Genomic DNA, 17,771 nt, shown 5'->3' with positions numbered 1-17,771 from the left:
CTCAAGAGGGTAACTGGAGGGAAGCTCTAGGAATAACAGCATGCTGTAGGAAAAATGGAGCAACCACCCCCTCTTCTATTTGCAGCCATTGTTAGATGAGAATCACCAAGATACTGAACTTGAAGAGGACTTTTTAGACTTCATTATGGTCAAGTTCTAGATCAGAATCCTATGACCTCAATTCAGTAATTTAATTAAAACACAACCAGTTTCTTATTTTTGTCCTTAAGTAAAGCCTGCCCCCCCCTCCCCCAATGGTCCCACTACCTAATCCTGGGTGTTTTGGCCTATTTAGAAAAGTCTGGCCTTGAACACCCAGAGATCCGCCTGCCTCTACCTTCCAAGTGCTGGGATTAAAGGCGTGCGCCACCAGGCTCAGCCAGTGTCTGATGAAAATATTTTTTAGGAGGTAGTAGTTAAACTTTTGTTTGGACCGTCAAATAAGACGATTTCAGTAGCTAGTTTCCTTTGAACTAGTCTAGAACCTTCTATTGGTTCAAATCTATAGATATTCACACAAAGTTCAAAAGCTTATTATACACTTGAAGCTAATCAGCAAAATAATGCAATGTTTCTAGCCAGATGAAAAAGCGGAAGAAAACTCAACCCAGAAAATGGGAAAGAAGATTAAAAGGGCAAAGGAAAAGCAAAAATAGTATAAGTGGAAAACTTGTAAGATGATGAATACAAATGAATAATTATAGTAAGTATAAAATTATATAACCTCTGAAGAGACAAGATTAAATGAAAGACAGTTGGCATTGCACTATGTAATATAGACAATGTGGTAAAAACCATCAGTGACAAAGGGACGTGGTAGGAAAGGGTTAATGCACTAAGTTGTATCAGTCATGAACTTGTGTGATCTAACAACATAGCCTTAAAAACAGAAAAAGCTAATATTAAAACTACATAAAAAATCCCACTTAGGAGTTCAGGGAAATCATACAATGAGAAGAAAATAATACAGTCAACAGTAATTATTAGCCTTTGAACCTTTAATGCTTACTATATAATGTATCATTACTGCTAAGTGAAGGGAAAGGAATTTGTAGCAGACACGCTCTGTGGCTTTAAATGTTCTTTTTCCACACAAGTCTGTTAAAATAACCGGAACTGCCAGTCCAATGTACTTGGTTCGGTCAGTCCTCTCAGTATCTCCCCCACCCCAGCTGAGTGTTGGGGCTCACCCCTTTAATCACAGCAGGTAGAGGCAGGGCAATCTCTGAATGAGGCCACCCAAGGTCACAAAACAAGTGACACTTTTGTGAGATGTTCGTTAGTCCAGTAATAAGATAAGCTCCTTTGTGTTTCCTCTTCCCACTGACCCAGTGAGCTGGGAGAAACGGAGGCACAGAAGACAGAATCTGCATAGGATTCTAGCTTGTAAAACCACAGCACCTAGACCCACGGGCTCCAGGCTGAGCCTTAGCACACCGTAGCGAGACCACCAGTCAGAAATACTGCGGAGAGCATAATTAGATCCAAATTCTTTGAGATGAAAAGAACCTTTAATTGGAACTCTAGTGTTTGAAGCTGAGGGAGTTAGTATGACAGACTAGGAAAGTCCAACAAAAACTTGCAAAGCACCTTTTTCATGAGATATGGTACATTCACTAATTTCTTTTGTATCCCAAACCTGCTTATATTCTGGTGCAAATTTAAGCAATTTTTAGGAACTGTATAGCCTACAGCTTTGCTTCAACATTATTCCCTTTATTTTCTTCAGAAGAGTGCTCTAAATCCCAGAATGCAGTGGTTGTCCTCTACCCACATCTTCTTAGTGCGTCACATCACTGTAGGGATCAAAACATTGGTCAACAGTAAGAGATTTCTGCGCACACAAACAAAAATTCGTTGAGGTGTGTGAGGAACCCACGCGCCTCTGGTATCACTCACCTGTCGCACTGCAGGAGACCGCAGCCTCGGTTCTGGGGACAGAACACATGCCTTTTGCTTTGCAGGTGCCTGGCGTGGACTGCAGTGTCAACAAAGGCTGACAGATGTGGCTGGACGTCTGAATACTTGGTTCCCAGTTGGTGCTGTGGGAACCTGGCCTGGTGGAGCTTTGCTGGAAGAAGCACGCTGAGGGCTTTGATATTCTTTCCCCTGCTTCCAGCTTGCTCCATCTATGGTGTTTGAAGGAGTGAGCAGCGCTCAGCTTCCTGTTCCTGCTGCTGTGCCTGCCATCTGCTGGTCTTCCTCCCTGCCATAATGGACTCTCATCCCTCTAGAACTGGAAGTCAGAAAAGCTCTTTTCCTGTAAGTTGCTTTTGGTTATGATTTTATCAGAAAGCAACCCAGGATACTGAAGCACCAGGGCTCAGACGCAGAACTCCTGTATATTAGGACTGCTCTATTTTTACTATGCGGAGTTTTTTCTTATGGGTATATGATGCTTTAAATATGAAAAAAAACCCTTCATGTTTTCCATCAATCATTCCTTAGCACTTAAGAATCGAATCTGTTTAATATTGGGTTGTATTGGATTCGAGTATTGATTAGAAAATCGTTGATCTAGAAAGGGAATCATGAGAAGGGGCAGAAGGGATCTTCAGGGATACATGAAATAAGGTAGTGGGGTACATGTGATAGGAAAGCAGAGTGGGTAAGGAGGGAAAGGAAGTGAACCTGCTGGATGGGGAATGGGAAAGCAGGACATCTGTATGAAGGTTATAACTAGTTACTTTTTATGCAAACCTGAAAAATTAATAAAAATAAACAAACGGGCTAGAGAGATGACTGTGTGGTTAAGAATGCTTCCTCCCGCAGAGGATCTGGGTTGGAGTCCCGGCACACACGTCCCTCACAACAGTCCAACCAGTTCTAGGATCTGGTGCCCTTTTCCGGCCTCCACTGGCATCCCATGCAGCTGGTGGTACACACACAGACACGTGGGCAAAACTCTTGGTAAAAATAAGTACACCTCGTGCTTTGAATGAGAATGGTGCTCATGGGCTCCTGGGTAGGCTCCAGTTGGTGGAGTCCTTTGGGAAAGCTTAGGTGTGGCCTTGTTGGAGGAGGTGTGTCACTGGCGGTGGGGCTTTGAGATTTCAAAAAACTGCCATTCCCAGTGCACTCTCTGCTCCTGCTTGTGGGTCAAGTGTGTGTTTTCAGCTGCTGCTCCATGCCTAACTCCACATCTAACCCTCTGGGACCGTAAGTCCTTGGTCATGGTGTTCATCACAGCAATAAAAAGTAAGACACTATTAAAATAAAATAAAATAAAAATGGCTTTTTTTTTCTGTTTGTCGATTTGAGTTTGGCTAAAAAAAAAAAAAAAAAAAAAAAAAAAAAAAGAGTTAAGTTGGGTGTGGTAGTGGTGCACACCCTTATTTTAATCCCAGCACTCAGGAGGCAAAGGCAGGTGGATCTCTGTGAGTTTGAGGCCAGACTGGTCTACAGAGTGAGTTCCAGGACAGCCAGGGCTACACAGAGAAACCCTGTCCAACAACAAAACAAAAAAATTAAAAGACTTTCATTTAGGGACTAGGTCAGATTTTCCAACAATTTCGGAACTAATCCTAAACGCCCTTTATAATCGGAAGTTGAAGATGTTTTACGTCTTAGTATCAGCTAGTCAGCCAAGATTTACTTCCTAAAGATGTGGAACATTTTTACTGTTGGTGTGTGTGTGTGTGTGTGTGTGTGTGTGTGTGTGATGTGTGTCCTGGCACACAGGCGGTGGCGTGTGTGTGGATGACATGACAGTCCTGGGACTGGTCCTCCTTCCACCTTCACAGAGCTCTGGGGAGTGAACTCAGGTTGCCAGCGTCACACAGAAACATCTTGTTGACTCCGCTGATTCTTTATGTAAAGATAAATAAGCATGTTCATCTTCGTATACACCTTTGCTTTAGGCGTTAATAAATGGTAAGGTTCTATGTGTACCAAAGGACTGTTGTAACGTTTATGATTTATCATCAGTAAATGTTTGGCTTGTATACACTCTTCTATATATATACTAGAGTCATACAAATTTCTTGGGTGAAAAGGGTCACAAATGGAGAAAGTTTAAGAAGCTATTCAGAAAATGAAAATATGTTGTCATAGAGTCATGAGGCTAAGTATTTCAAATGACATTTTCCTAATTAATACTTTACACATTTATCTTTAGACAAATATCAATATTCAAGTTTATTTGAATTAACTATTATAGTAATAATGCTAGAGAATTTACTAGAGGCCACAAACACTGGAACTCTTTTATTTCATACATACACTTTAATACAAATGAACATATTAATAAAACTTATCTACTTACTAACAATTTAAATTCTATGGCATCTATTCTTATGACAAATTTCCTAAAAAGATTGCAGAAACCAGGTCTTTTTGGCTGTGGATAATTCTTGATAAATTTTATCTCATAACATAGTCAAGATGTTCTCATCTCTTTAAACTAGAAACGTTACTGTGAACTGCAAAAATACTGAAAGAAAAACTTCACATTTTAAGAGGAATTGTATCTGTTTTATTAGATACAAGTTTCACTAAAAAACAAAAAACAAAACAAACAAACAAACAAAAAACCAAAAACGGGTAAAGCCATCTTTATACAGGTCTTAGCGTCCATGTAAAATATATTTTAAGAAATCAAATGTTTTAAAATCGTTGTCAACTAGGAAGGCCAAGAAACCTACATTTTAATTTTGGGTTTAAAATAACTTCTTTAGGATCCTGTTTGAATGTAGACAGACCTTTGTTAGCAAGGTGTACTGCTTTTCAGTCTTTTAAAGAATGCACAGTAGGTAATGAATGACCTGTTGACATTAAGGGCCAGTTTCTAATTTGTAAGGACTTCCTAAGGTTCAAATTCTTAATACTTGGGAACCTGGAATTACTTAGTTGACAGATTATACTTAAATTCCTATAAAACTCACTTTACAGAAATTCTCTGTATTTTCTATAACAGCAGATTTTTAGTATTAAGTTCTGTTCCAGTTTCATTGTGGATGGCTTTTCTTTCTTTTTTAAATGCTGGAGACTGAACTAGCATCTTGTACATGTTGAGACAAGCATTTTCTCTAGCCAGTGTTTATTTTTAATTCAGTTTGGGACTCTAATTAAAATAAGAAGTCTATTTCTAAGTACTGACAAGGTCAGTTATTGGAAATGTGTGTGGTTAGCTGCGTAAAAGATGAGTGGTTGGTTTTCATGCCACTTGAGGAAGGACTTTATTTGGATGCAAAGCAAACATTTTTAACGTTCATTGCGACATTGTTTTGACTAGCATAAAATATAAAAAATGGTTGGTTAGTGCTCAAGGGAATTATTTAGACTGTTGTTCACGTAAAGTCAGTCTCTATAAGGTAATCCACACCACATTTTGAGTGAAATATTTTTTATGTAACTGATGTCATAAATTATATATCCAGCATAAGAGCACACACTTTTTCTGTAATGCATGGAGATTATATAAAGAGCTATTAGCTCTGACATAAACCAACCGTGTAAACGTATAGCTCTGTAGCTCAGTGTGATATATTAGGAAACCACTGTGATTTCAGCTGGACAGACAGGAGTAATAGAGAAAACTCGCTACTTAAAACCAAGTAATCGAGTGGGCTAGTCAGGTGGAATCAAGCTACTGGACACCATCATTGCCAAGTTTGTTGAGGTAGATACTTAAATATTCAATATGTAAAGCTATGTGTCTTAGCTCAACTCTTTAAAACAGATTCTGTAAAGATTATATATGTAGTCAGTTTAAACATGGGCTTAAACACCTGTGTACATGGGATTTTTGCTGAGTTTATTTTCATTTTTCTTTCTAACATCAGGATAGTAAACGTTATTTTAACTAACAGCAGTTTTCAGTCTGAGCAGAAGTACTACTACTAACTTTACTAATCAGCATTTGGCTTTTTACAAAAGACAGAAATTTTTGCATATCTTTAAAAAATCTATCTGTGTACTTTTACATGTTGTTAGAAATATTACGGGAGTATAGAGTGTAGCTTTGTTTCTTCTGGTGCTGAAAACAAAGATCCTAATGTGACTGGCAAGGAATACACTGTATTAATCTAACCTCAGCAGTTATTCTGCTAGAATAACAGAGAGCAAAGGAAGAGGAAGTCCTTTGGCAACACCTTTTACGCTGACTAGACGTTTCCTTAGACACTGCTAGCTGTGGTTTCAGAAAGATCTGAGACCAGGGCGAGGCTGACGTAGGATGGCTAAGAAAAAGACCTGGAAAGTGCAAAGCTTAAACACTGATGGTTTACAGTTGTTAAAGTCACTTTTGTTACATTTGTAAAATAAGAGCAAGGTATAATGGCTTAAACAGTGTAATACCTTTTGGTATTTTCAAGTAATCTCCATTTTATACTTCACAGTCTACAGAGAGAAATATAATATATAATCTTTACAGAATTGAGTAAAGATAATGTGGAAGTAGAGTGTATTTTAGGAGAGAGCATAATTGCCTGAACTAAACTGGTTAACAAAAACATTTCACTTTCAGTTTTTTTTTTTAAATGCAAAATACAATTACTCTTAGACTCTTGGAATTTATAAAAGTTTTTAGAAAAATGCCCGTTATTTACTGAGTAAGCCTGAATAATAAATATGGGATTAAAATATATACTGAAAACAGGTAAACCGAGTATCAAATATATTGTTTCATGATATTTTGGCTAGGGCCCTGGTAACAATACATATAGCATGTTACTTTCAAAGTAACACTGGCAAAAGGAATAGTCTTAATAAAAGATGGAAAGCCTTAGGATGTATGAAGATTCTATCTACTAAACAATACTATTACATCTTATTTATAGACATGTATTTCAGCCCAGAAATATTAAGATTACACACCCCAAATATATATGTACATCCATGAGTATATTCACCATCCTTTATGAGACAGAATAAAAAAGTTATTCAAGTTATTATTGGGTATTGCCTTTCAGATATTATGAGAACCTTTCTTTTTATAATACTTACTCTTTCCCAGAAGAAGTACAAGACAGTATTAAATCTTGGAGTAGGTATAAATTTAAAATACTGAAATTCTAGCATTTCCTAGAAGTATTGTGCTATCAACTTTCATTAAATTCTAAAGTAAATTTCCATGTAGTCAACTGAAATATTGTTGATTTATATAACCTTATTGTTTTGCTAATCCAAGTTTCTATCAAAGGAATAATTTTTTTTAAAACAGAAGTTACATTTGGTAAACAGAAAGCACTGACTTAAAAGATAGTAATTTTTAATTTAAAAATTTTAAATATTGTGGTATATTTTTTAATTTTAGAAACTTCTCTCATTCCATAACAGCAGGCAATCATAGCTTCTTTGTATTTGAAAATAAAATTGTGTTATGGGTAAATTCTATGGTTTTAACAGCCTATAAACCTCACAAAGAACCGAGTGAATGAAAGATAAAAATCCTGACAGTATCAAGTCTGACATGATGTAATTATGAATATTTATATTCCCTAAGGTGCTATGCCCTATGAACAATTGTACTTCTTGTAGGAATGACAGAAGAGGGCGAGGAATAGATAATCTTTAAGAACACTGAAGGATGGTGTCACTTTGGTCATAGTGACCACTGTACAATAAGTGGTCATAATATGACAGATTAATGGATATTTTATATTTTATAATACACAAATTATTTTTATATCAACATGTATAAAATTTGTAATGTAAGTAGAGTTTGAAATGTTTTTTATCATAGCCACTTAATACAGCTAAAATACAAACACAAATATAGTAAAACCAAAATAATGTGAAAACTAGAATTTATGAATCATCTCCTAACAAGATGGAGTTTTTAAAATTTATACAACATTACAAAAATGGTCTGTTGCTAAGTATTTTTATCTATGCCATGGATTTGTTTACAAATATGAAACTTCTGGAATGAGACTGAAAACCCAGGGTTATGTATGATGATCTGATCGTGCTGCTAAGACGGTTATGGTCTCGCCTGCTAGGACTTGTAACTCTGTCTCACTTATGTGTCTGAGTTAATAAAGGAAACCATGATTGAATTCTGCATCTCCCATGTTCTGGCTACTAAGATTTTAAAAATTCTTAAAAAAAAAAAAAAAGCAAAAACATTAACCTTAAGCATATCCCCAAACCTCTTTTGTTACTAGACCACATGCAGGCCTAGTTATTTTCTATTTCTGGACCAAACAGTTATCCCAGAGTCTACTTAACAAAGTCAGTACAGGAAGGTGGAGTGGAAACTGAATCCTCTGCTCTGAACTCTTTTCTAGGATGGAAGTGTGGGCTTCGAGAGTATCGAGGGTTCAAAGCCACAGGTGAAGGATGAGAAAAGCTTCTTCTCACAGAATGTAACCTTGGCTCCTATTGAGAGATTTAAACAGAGTTAGGGTTTTAATGCACTTTAAATGGCTCTCATTTTTATAATGACTTAAGGGAAAAATTTAAAAATAAGATTAACTGTGTCTGGATGTGTGGTCAGAAAGCACCGGGGATCTAACCTAAGCCTTGTGTGTGCTAGTCAAGCCTGGTCTACCTTTGAGCCCTGGGTCTGGATTCTGAGGAAAGGGTTCTTCAGGAAATGCCTCCTATGAAGAGTAGGCTAATTCTAATCTGCTAGACAGGGAGGCATCCCATGGTATAAAGAAATCCCATATTCAGGGAGATTTCTAAATTATGTTATGCTTTCTTTGGGTCATCTCTAAACTTTGGTTAAGTTTATTTTTATTTTTACAAAAATTATGTTAAGCTTATGATATATAAGATTAGAATTAGATCTTATGGACAAGAAAACACTAGCAAGAGCAAAATCAACAGATCATTAATATAGTAAATGTTAATAGGTAAACATTCTTACTGTTGAGCTAACAAGTGACTTTTATTTGATCTACTGCAAAATATAAAGATTGCTAGAGACAGTCCCCTGCTTAAGACACTGAAAATAGGGAATTTGACTAAGGTAGCTATAATAACTTAATGCCTGCTTTAAAGCATCTGGGGGAGGCAAATCCTGTTGCCTAGAAATCTCATCAATGGTTCTGTCTACTTTCAATGACTGGAGCTCAATACTGTAATTAAGGAATTAAGTCATCAAGGAGGTAGTGTCTGTGCCATACTGGATAAAACTTCTGAAGTAGGACCTAGACCAAATCAACTACATTTGACTATAAAAATATTTTAGTAGTTCTTCTAAAAATTTAACTAGCATCTTACATACAGTTAAGGGAATACAATTTCTAAGATTAAAAAGCCAAGTTTGTCCAAAGTGAAATTTTACAATGTAGTTTCAAGCAGCAAGGTATGGGCACAGAGGGCACTCTACTGTTCTACTAGAGCTCTGAGCATATCTACCATTAAAGAACGAACACGGCAGTGCTAGAGCAGGTAACCGTCAGGAGAAATTCACGAAAACAGTGAGTCATCTGTAGAGTGAATAACAGATCTGGAGGCTTCCAGATTTAATGTGCAATTACAGTTTATTAATAGCACTTATGATACTTTGTGACATTACAAAATAGTCTTTCAGCTTGAAAAGAATGTAACAATGTATTGTAATAATAAGCTAAAGAAAGTTTATCAAAAATTAGTATTATGAGAAAATTTACTCCAATGACATTAGGCTATATTAGGTCACGCACTTTTTACAAATTTTTGAGTTCAGGAGACCATAAGACAATTTTGATAGTGATTTTTACCTTAGAAATAGATTAAATTTGGGGCTGGAGAGATGGCTCAGTGGTTAGAAGCCAAGTACTGCTCTTCCAGAGGACCTGAGTTTGGTTCCCAGCACCCACATTAGGTGGCTCACAACCACCTGCATATCCAGCTCCAGGGGTGTCCGGCATCTCTGGCCTCTGTAGGTGCTTGCATGCACACACGCGCGCGCGCGCGCACACACACACACACACACACACACTCATACAAAAATATACATAATTAAAAATAGTAAGAAAATTAATTAGATCAAATTTCATCTACATAAAAATGGTTTGAGTCTAGTACTCATCACTAGGATGTAACAAAACCAGCTTGAAGAACGGTCCCCAGCTAGCAGAGCCGGGGCTGTAGCTGAGAGGAGGAACTGAGATGCTAAGACCAAATGAGGAACCCCACACAGTCTGGTGAACGCCTGCACTGTAGAGTAGCAAGAAGAACGGAGAGGAAGATGGAGAAAAGTTTTGGTAGTGGATTTTGGATGTGTTATGGTCTCAAGAGAGGGGATGGCCCAAGCGATGGCTATCTTTGCGGTCTGATGGCCAAAAGATTTCTGGGACACCCTCGAAGCCCTTTCTTCTTACCAAATGTTTCTTGTATTTCCTAGAATGCTGACTTGCACAATACTTTAAATGACTTTTTTTTTTTTTTAAAAAAAACCAAAAAAAAAAAAAAAGACTTTTTAACGAGCAAAGGGCTCTACATCTTACTACAGAGACACTTGGTCAATCATGTTCATTCATTACTCTATTCGTAATAGTCAGAAATTGGAAACAGCCTATATGTCAGTCAACAAATGAATGGACAAAGAGAATATGGTATAGTTACACAATGGAATATTACTCAGTCGTTAAAATGGGAAATCAGCTGGGTGTGGTGGCGCATGCCTTTAATCCCTGAACTTGGGAAGCAGAGGCAGGTGGATCTCCGATTCTAGTTCCTCTGGTCTACAATCCAGGACATCCAGAGCTACACAGAGAAATCCTGTTTTGAAAAAAGAAAAAAAAAAGTGAAATAATACAATCAATTCACAGGTAAGTAGATGGATGGAGCTAGGAAAAAAATCATTCTGAGTGAGGTAACCCAAACCCAAAAGATAAGTAGGTATATATTCACTTATATGTGGATGTCAGTTGTTAAGTCTTGGATAAGCAGGCTACAATCCATATAATCCTAGAGATGAGGGTAAGGGACTGTGGGGAGGACTGCGTTACCCTAGGAAGGGGCTAACAGAATGGGACAGTTATGGATGGATGTGGAGGGATCAAACAAGGAGGAAGAAGGAAGAGGGGGATGAGGGGGGGAATTCGGGGAGGTCAGCTCAAATGAAGGACAATTTGAGGGGTTGTATGGAAGGAAACAAGACAGTAGAAGCTTCCATAAACATATGAAGGGGATCTAAATGAAATTGCCAAGTAATGAGGGAGACAGAGCCTCAACTGGACATCTTTTGCTGCCAAATAAACACTCCAGTTCTGGGACCGGGTTACATCTAATCCATTTGTTGGCCAAACCAAACAACCCAGTCTATGGCTAAGGCTATTGGTTGTTTCCACAAACTGACAGTAAGGCCCTACCTATTGCTGAAGACAACACCTACACAACTCGCTGAACATGGAGGAGTCGAGCTGGTGCCTACCCAGAGCCTTCATCCCAGCTGACTAGTGTTCAGGGGACTGGAAGGCCCTCTGCACGCCACCAAAGGAGAAAGGTGAATACCAACCCAACCGCAGAACGTCTCATCTACTATGGCTGGCTTCCATGCAACAGTGGCACAAAGCTTGTGGATTGACCGCCCAACGTCTGCTTGCATTTAAGGCCCACTCCATGAGATGGAACTCCTCCCCAACACTGTTCTAGTGGCCAAGAACCTGAGACTAGATAGGCCAGGAACCTAGGGGCAAACCCAACGCTACTGTTCTGTTAAAGGAATTTAGCAACAAAATGCCTCCTAACAACATTCTTCTATCCTCATGGATCAGTGCCTTGCTCAGCCATCATCAGAGGAGCCTCCTCCTGTAGTAAATGGGAATAAATACAGGGATCCACGGCCAGACAAACGTGCAGAGTGTGAGGTGCAGAGTGTGAGATCAACTCCCTCCCCTTAGCGCTCAGGGAACTCTGCAAAAGAGGAGGCAGGAAAGTGTAAGACCAGAGCAGTCATGAACTCAACAGTATTTTTGGAGGGACATTTGTCTCAAACTGCTTTGTCTGGGTACCCCCACCCCCCACCCCCACCCCCGCCCTCAACCTTACAGGACTTTTGCTTATATGTTTTCTAATTTTGTGTTTTTAGGGATTTCTGTGTTTGCCAACACGTGTCTCTGTGTCTATATGTTTCTTGTGTTTTTTTCTTTGGCACTTTGTTTTTCTGTTTGTTTTGTTTTGTCCTATTGAGGTTTGTAGGATTTCGTCTAACTTGTTTGGTTTCTACTGAGCAAGAGCAGGAAAGGATGTGGGTTTGTGTGGGTGGCAAGGTGGAGAAATCTGAGAGGAGTTAGGGAAGGGGAACCATGAGAATATATTATTATATTATATTATATTATATTATATTATATTATATTATATTATATTATATTATATTATATTATATTATATTATATTTGAACAAAATTCTGCTAGGTGTGCCTGCTTGCTACTCACCCTTCCGTAGAAGTAAAACACTCTTTCATAGTGTTCTGTCATGTATAATAAATACACTAGGATTTTTAAGATTCATGAGTTCTTACATAACATGATTCTGTAATTTCAGGTTTATAACAGGGAAAAGGCTTTCCTCTAAACATAATTCCGTTAGTTTAAACAGCACTGTATCACTGGTTAGAATGGAAATAACAAATTAAGTCATAGGAAGCTTAGGTCTAACCTGTGGGGTTCAATCTGCTTTCAGATTATGGTTTTGGAGTTTAATGTCACATTTCTAGTTCTCTCTCAGAATTCATAAGGATTGGTTGCAGAACCCCTACAAGTAAACCAACTGGATTCGAATCCCTTATATAAAAAGGCACAGTATTTCCATGTAATTTTCACACATCTCATATACTTACACCATCTCTAGATTACTTATAATACTTAATACAATGTAAATATTATATAAGTTATAATATGGTATTGTTTATGGAATATCAAGGAAAAAGCATCATGTCCAGTACAGGCACAATTAAAACAGTTTTGATTTACAGTTGATTGAATCTGCACATGTAAACCATAGACACAGAAAACCCATGCGGTTTGTAATATGCTCATATAATCAAATTTCAGTTTCTATGAAAGAGTTGAGGTCATATCAATGGCACTTCTTGATCTTCATTTTTGAGAAGCAGTTTCTGAATGATGATTTAAGTTTATTAATATGAAAAATTAAAAAATTAGACAATTTTAGTTATTTTTTTGGCGCTCCCTTTCCTGTATGGAACCCTGGGTTTGATCCCCAGCATCACTTGAACTTGGGTATGGTGGTACCCAACTGTAATTCCAGCATTCAGAAGACAGAGAGGAGGATTAGAAGTTCAAAGGTCAACCTTAGCTATGTTCAGGGTCAGCCTAGGCTACATGAGGCTGTTTCCACACAAAAATCTAATTAAAACCCTCAGTAAAATGAAGACAAACCTCTGGACCAGGGATGGACAAGCTTCGGTCACAAGGAGCAGACTTGAAAGCAGGACTCACAAGATCCTGTCCATAGGTCAATGGGTGGTTCCTTTGTTTTTAAAACCTACTTCCTTTTGAGGCTGGAGAGGGGGCTCAGCAGTTAAGAGCACAGACTGCTCTTCCAGAGGACCCGGGTTCAATCCCCAGCACCCTCAGGGCAGTACTCAACTGTAACTACAGTCTAGGAGACACAATGCCCTCTTTTGGCCTCCACAGGCACAAGGCAGACGTGTGGTACACAAATATATATGCAGTCAAAATACCCATACACATAAAATAAAAATTATTTTTATTTATTTATTTATGTATGTCTACATGTGTCCTTGCTTGTCTTTATAAGTACCACGTGCACGCAGTGTCCACAAAACCAGAGAGGATGTCAGACTTCCTGGAACTGGACTTACAGTGTGGGCTTCCTGATATGGTGCTGGGAACAAGACCTGGTTCCTCTTGTAGAGTAATATATGCCCTTAACTGCTGAACCACCTCTCCAACCCCCTGGTCTTGATGTCTATGAAGAGAATGAAAATCAAGTCACATCTCCTGCTCGTCAATGATGGCAGAGCAGGCCTCAGGAGGATGCAAGAATTGCTTCTGAGTTCATATAATGATAGCTCGAAGACTCCTAATTATAATAAAACTTGACAAGTCCTAAGCATGATGCTATTTCTGAGGCAACAGTTAAAGTGATACACATGGCCCTATGTAGACATATTTTAATCACAAGTTTGTTTTACTTCAAAATAGAGCAAAGCACTTAGCAAATAAAGAAAAGATTCTTGCCAGGCAGTGGCGGCGCACGCCTTTAATCCCAGCACTTGGGAGGCAGAGCCAGGCAGATCTCTGTGAGTTCGAGGCCAGCCTGGACTGCCAAGTGAGTCCCAGGAAAGGTGCAAAGCTACACAGAGAAACCCTGTCTCGAAAAACCAAAAAAAAAAAAAAAACCAAAATAAATAAATAAATAAATAAATAAATAAAAAAATAAAAGATTCTTCTGACAAGACATAAACACTGTACTGTTGGTCTCATCCTCCTAGAATAAATAAGGGCATTTGGTTCGAAGGATTCGAAACAAAAAAAAAAAAAAAAAAAAAAAAGACCAACTGGAAGATGCACATGACAATGTTCTTTAGGAAAAATTTGGGACATTTCTTCCAATAATTTAGAGGACAGTAATTCTCTGTAATGGGTCTACTCAACTTAAGCAAATGTGATTTAAAAAGTAATATTTAAGAAGCAAATGAATAAAGTAAATGGGTTGCATGGTCTAAGTTTTATTATATTCTAAGTTCAGAGTTAAGTATTTTTTTATTATTATTTTTTAAGGGTTATCTTTTTTTAATTGAAATTTTTTCATACAATATATTCTGATCACTCTTTTCCTGGCCCCCAACTCTCCAAGATCCTATCTACCCACTCAACTCTACACCCTTTCCCTTTTATTTTTTTGAGTTAATTTCTCTAGACGAAGTTTTTAATTTCCAAAGTCTTGTCAAAAACCCAAACAGGGTATTCTCTTCAGCATTTCTTCCTTTTTCATGATGGCATGCTCAGAAAATGCAACTAATCACACTGCACTGAGGTGAGGAAGAGATTGTATCCACTCTCCACTGGTATTTGTAAAAACAGCCATTGAGATAAAGCCAGCAGGGTGGTGCATGCCTATAATCCCAACCTTCTAGAGCTGGGGGCAGAAGGGTCAAGAGTTCAAGGTCATTTGCAGCTAAATACAAGGTGTTGTCTGGGCTACTTGAGACCCTATCTTAACTGCCCCTTGGGGACCTGGCCAATATGCAGGCAATGCCTTAGCCCACTCAGGGTCCTGACAATGTCATGTGCTCATTGCTATGTGGTCTCTCTGCATAGCAATGAGCATAAGACATAAAAGGGCGGGGCCCTGCCTGCTTCCTCTCTCCTTCTATTCCCATGAGGTTGCACCTGCACCTCCTCTATTCCTCCTTTCCTGTCTTTTTCTCTTCTTTTTTCTTCCTCTTCTCTCCTCAGCTCCCTTCTCTCCCTCCCTCCACCCTCCAATAAAACTCCCCATGTGACTGCTGTCTGTATGGCATGGGGTCCCTCAGCTCCAACCCACCAAAGTGCCACCTGCTGTTTTTAAAATACAACACCCCCAGTCAATAAGGACAGAAATATAGTAACTTTAGTTATGTAGTGAAGTCCTAAGTTAAATATTTTATGTGGAAAGAACTAAATATTATTAACAAGGAATTAAATTTTGTATTTTACAAATCAAATTTTGGTCAGTTTCCTTCAGTTAGAAACAGATCCACAAACTCAGGTCTACAAAATCTGAGGTGATGTATCAGTTGCTTGTTTGATACTTTCAACTAAGGAACAGGGTGATGTGTGAAATGAATCTCCAAAACCCACCTGTTAAAAAACGAGACTGGGCCGGGCGGTGGTGGCGCACGCCTTTAATCCCAGCACTCGGGAGGCAGAGCCAGGCGGATCTCTGTGAGTTCGAGGCCAGCCTGGGCTACCAAGTGAGCTCCAGGAAAGGCGCAAAGCTACACAGAGAAACCCTGTCTCGAAAAACCAAAAAAAAAAAAAAAAAAAAAAAAAAAAAACGAGACTGTCTCTAGGCTTGTGTTCTGTCTATAAACCGAGACTTGGTTATAGAATCTCTAATGCACACTGCTTGTTAATAATGATATTATTAATATCAGAATGATAGTTCTAATCAACATACATTTTCTATTACCCCATTTTATATACGTACATACATAAACAGTTGTGTAAGAGTGATAAAAGAAACTTGTAATTACCCAGGCATTTCAGACAAGCTAGATTATCCAACTGGATTAAAAAAAAACCAGGAATGAGCTGGAGGCAGAGGGGGCGAACGTCTTTAATCCTAGCACTTGAGGGCAGGTGGATCTCTGAGCACCAGTCCAGCTTGGTCTACGGAGTGAGCTACAGAACGATCAGGGTTACACAGAGAAACCCTGTCTTGAAAAACCAAAACAACCACCACCACCACCACCACCACCACCACCACCACCACCACCACCACCACCACCACCACCACCACCGAAGGATGCAAGTGCTTATCCAAAACAATGTCTGGAATTCAAGCACTATGAATCCTGATGACTGTAAACACAACAAGTCCTACCCAATAGAGAAAATACTAAGGCAACTCAGGTTATGATAGCCCCAAATTTCATAAATACCAATGCCAAAATGTCTTCATTATCTAGAATTAAAATCTATGAAATCTTAAGGAAATCAGGACAGTTTTTTGAAACAGTGATTAACTATCATATGTTTTCTAATTTCATCTGATCTTTTAAGACTCAGTTACAAAAAGTAGCTTTCTACTTCAGTGTCAATCTTTAAAATTGGTCTCTTAAGTGTCTACGACACGGGCTGGAGAGATGGCTCAGCCGTTAAAGGCTAGGCTCACAACCAAAAATATAAATGTCTACGACACATAAAACAACATTAATTGAGGATTAAAAGGCTCTACCACTCTGTTCAAGTGAAAATTACCACGGTTTGTTTTTCTATATTTTCAAAATATATTATTATTAGGAACCACTGTGAACAACTTGAAGCTTTAAGAGTATTAGTGAATTCAGAAATGGAAGAAGAAAGTGAGAACCCAGAACGACACACATAAGTAGGAATTAGTTACATTTAAACCATTTCTTTAAGGAAAGCATCTTTCCCCGGACAGACTCTTCTGTTTAGGGGCTTGGCAGCATACTACCTGAGCCTTTCTCTGGGAAGCTGAGATGCAGGAAGACTCTTGTGCTCTTCTGTTTCTAAGAAATTTCCAAGTCTGGAACTATAGTTATTAGAATTTTTTGTTCAGTGCCCTATGTACAGATGTCGATGGGATACCCACTAGATTTAAACATCATTTGTATTATGAGTAGACTGGAGCAAAACTTACAGAATTAATTATGGTGAGTTACATTTCTATAGTTTAATTTTTCCTTGAAAATGAAAGCAGGGATGACAATGTGTATGTGATGGGCATGAAAATACCTTCAAGCCCTATTATCTTTAGTCGAGAGGTTTTATTGAGCTATATAGACAAGAAAAGACTCAATATTTTGAAAATCTGGAGAAAATTCTACCCTAAATAGAAATTAGCGGTCCCTCAGAATGCCAGTGTCTGGCAAGGGAAAAAAAAGCAAGATTGAAGGGGGTCTTTCTTGTTATCAGAATAAGTTTATTTATTTAAAATGACTGAACACGGATAGACATGGCAATTAGAGAACAAACTGGAGGAGAGCTATTAAGGTAGGGAGAAGGGAGTTCCTCCCAGGTTCGGTGATGGCTGGCAGGCTCACAGCAGTCTTGGGGAGAAAGTGCACGCTTCCATTTGTGGTTTGGAGCTGTCTACTGGAGAACTCACTAGAGCACTGCCAGCTACCAAAGGCGAAGCTCTAGAGGTGGCCGAGCGGCTCAGTCTAAGGACC

At 38.5% G+C, this 17,771-nt stretch overlaps 1 protein-coding gene across 3 annotated transcripts in view; it reads right to left on the bottom strand.

Moving 5' to 3' along the window:
* Window positions 1-4,192: 4,192 nt before the first annotated feature.
* The window catches only part of Boll (boule homolog, RNA binding protein), a 92,488-nt gene continuing 78,909 nt past the window's right edge, over window positions 4,193-17,771 (bottom strand). For 2 of the 3 annotated variants that reach the window (XR_005092676.1, XM_028886203.2), the window contains one exon: window positions 4,193-8,322. Coding sequence is in view for 1 of the 3 variants with exons in the window: in XM_028886203.2 (XP_028742036.1) it covers window positions 8,164-8,322 (159 nt within the window). In the remaining 2 variants the exon portion in view is untranslated. Of the gene's footprint in view, window positions 8,323-10,377; window positions 10,657-17,771 lie in introns of those variants that run through there. The other variant, XR_005092677.1, reaches the window with a different exon arrangement.

This window comes from Peromyscus leucopus, chromosome 13 (assembly GCF_004664715.2).
Source record: "Peromyscus leucopus breed LL Stock chromosome 13, UCI_PerLeu_2.1, whole genome shotgun sequence".
NCBI classification, from domain to species: domain Eukaryota; kingdom Metazoa; phylum Chordata; class Mammalia; order Rodentia; family Cricetidae; genus Peromyscus; species Peromyscus leucopus.
The sequence above is the reverse complement of the archived record's forward strand: the minus strand, read 5'-3'. Positions and strand labels throughout refer to the sequence as shown.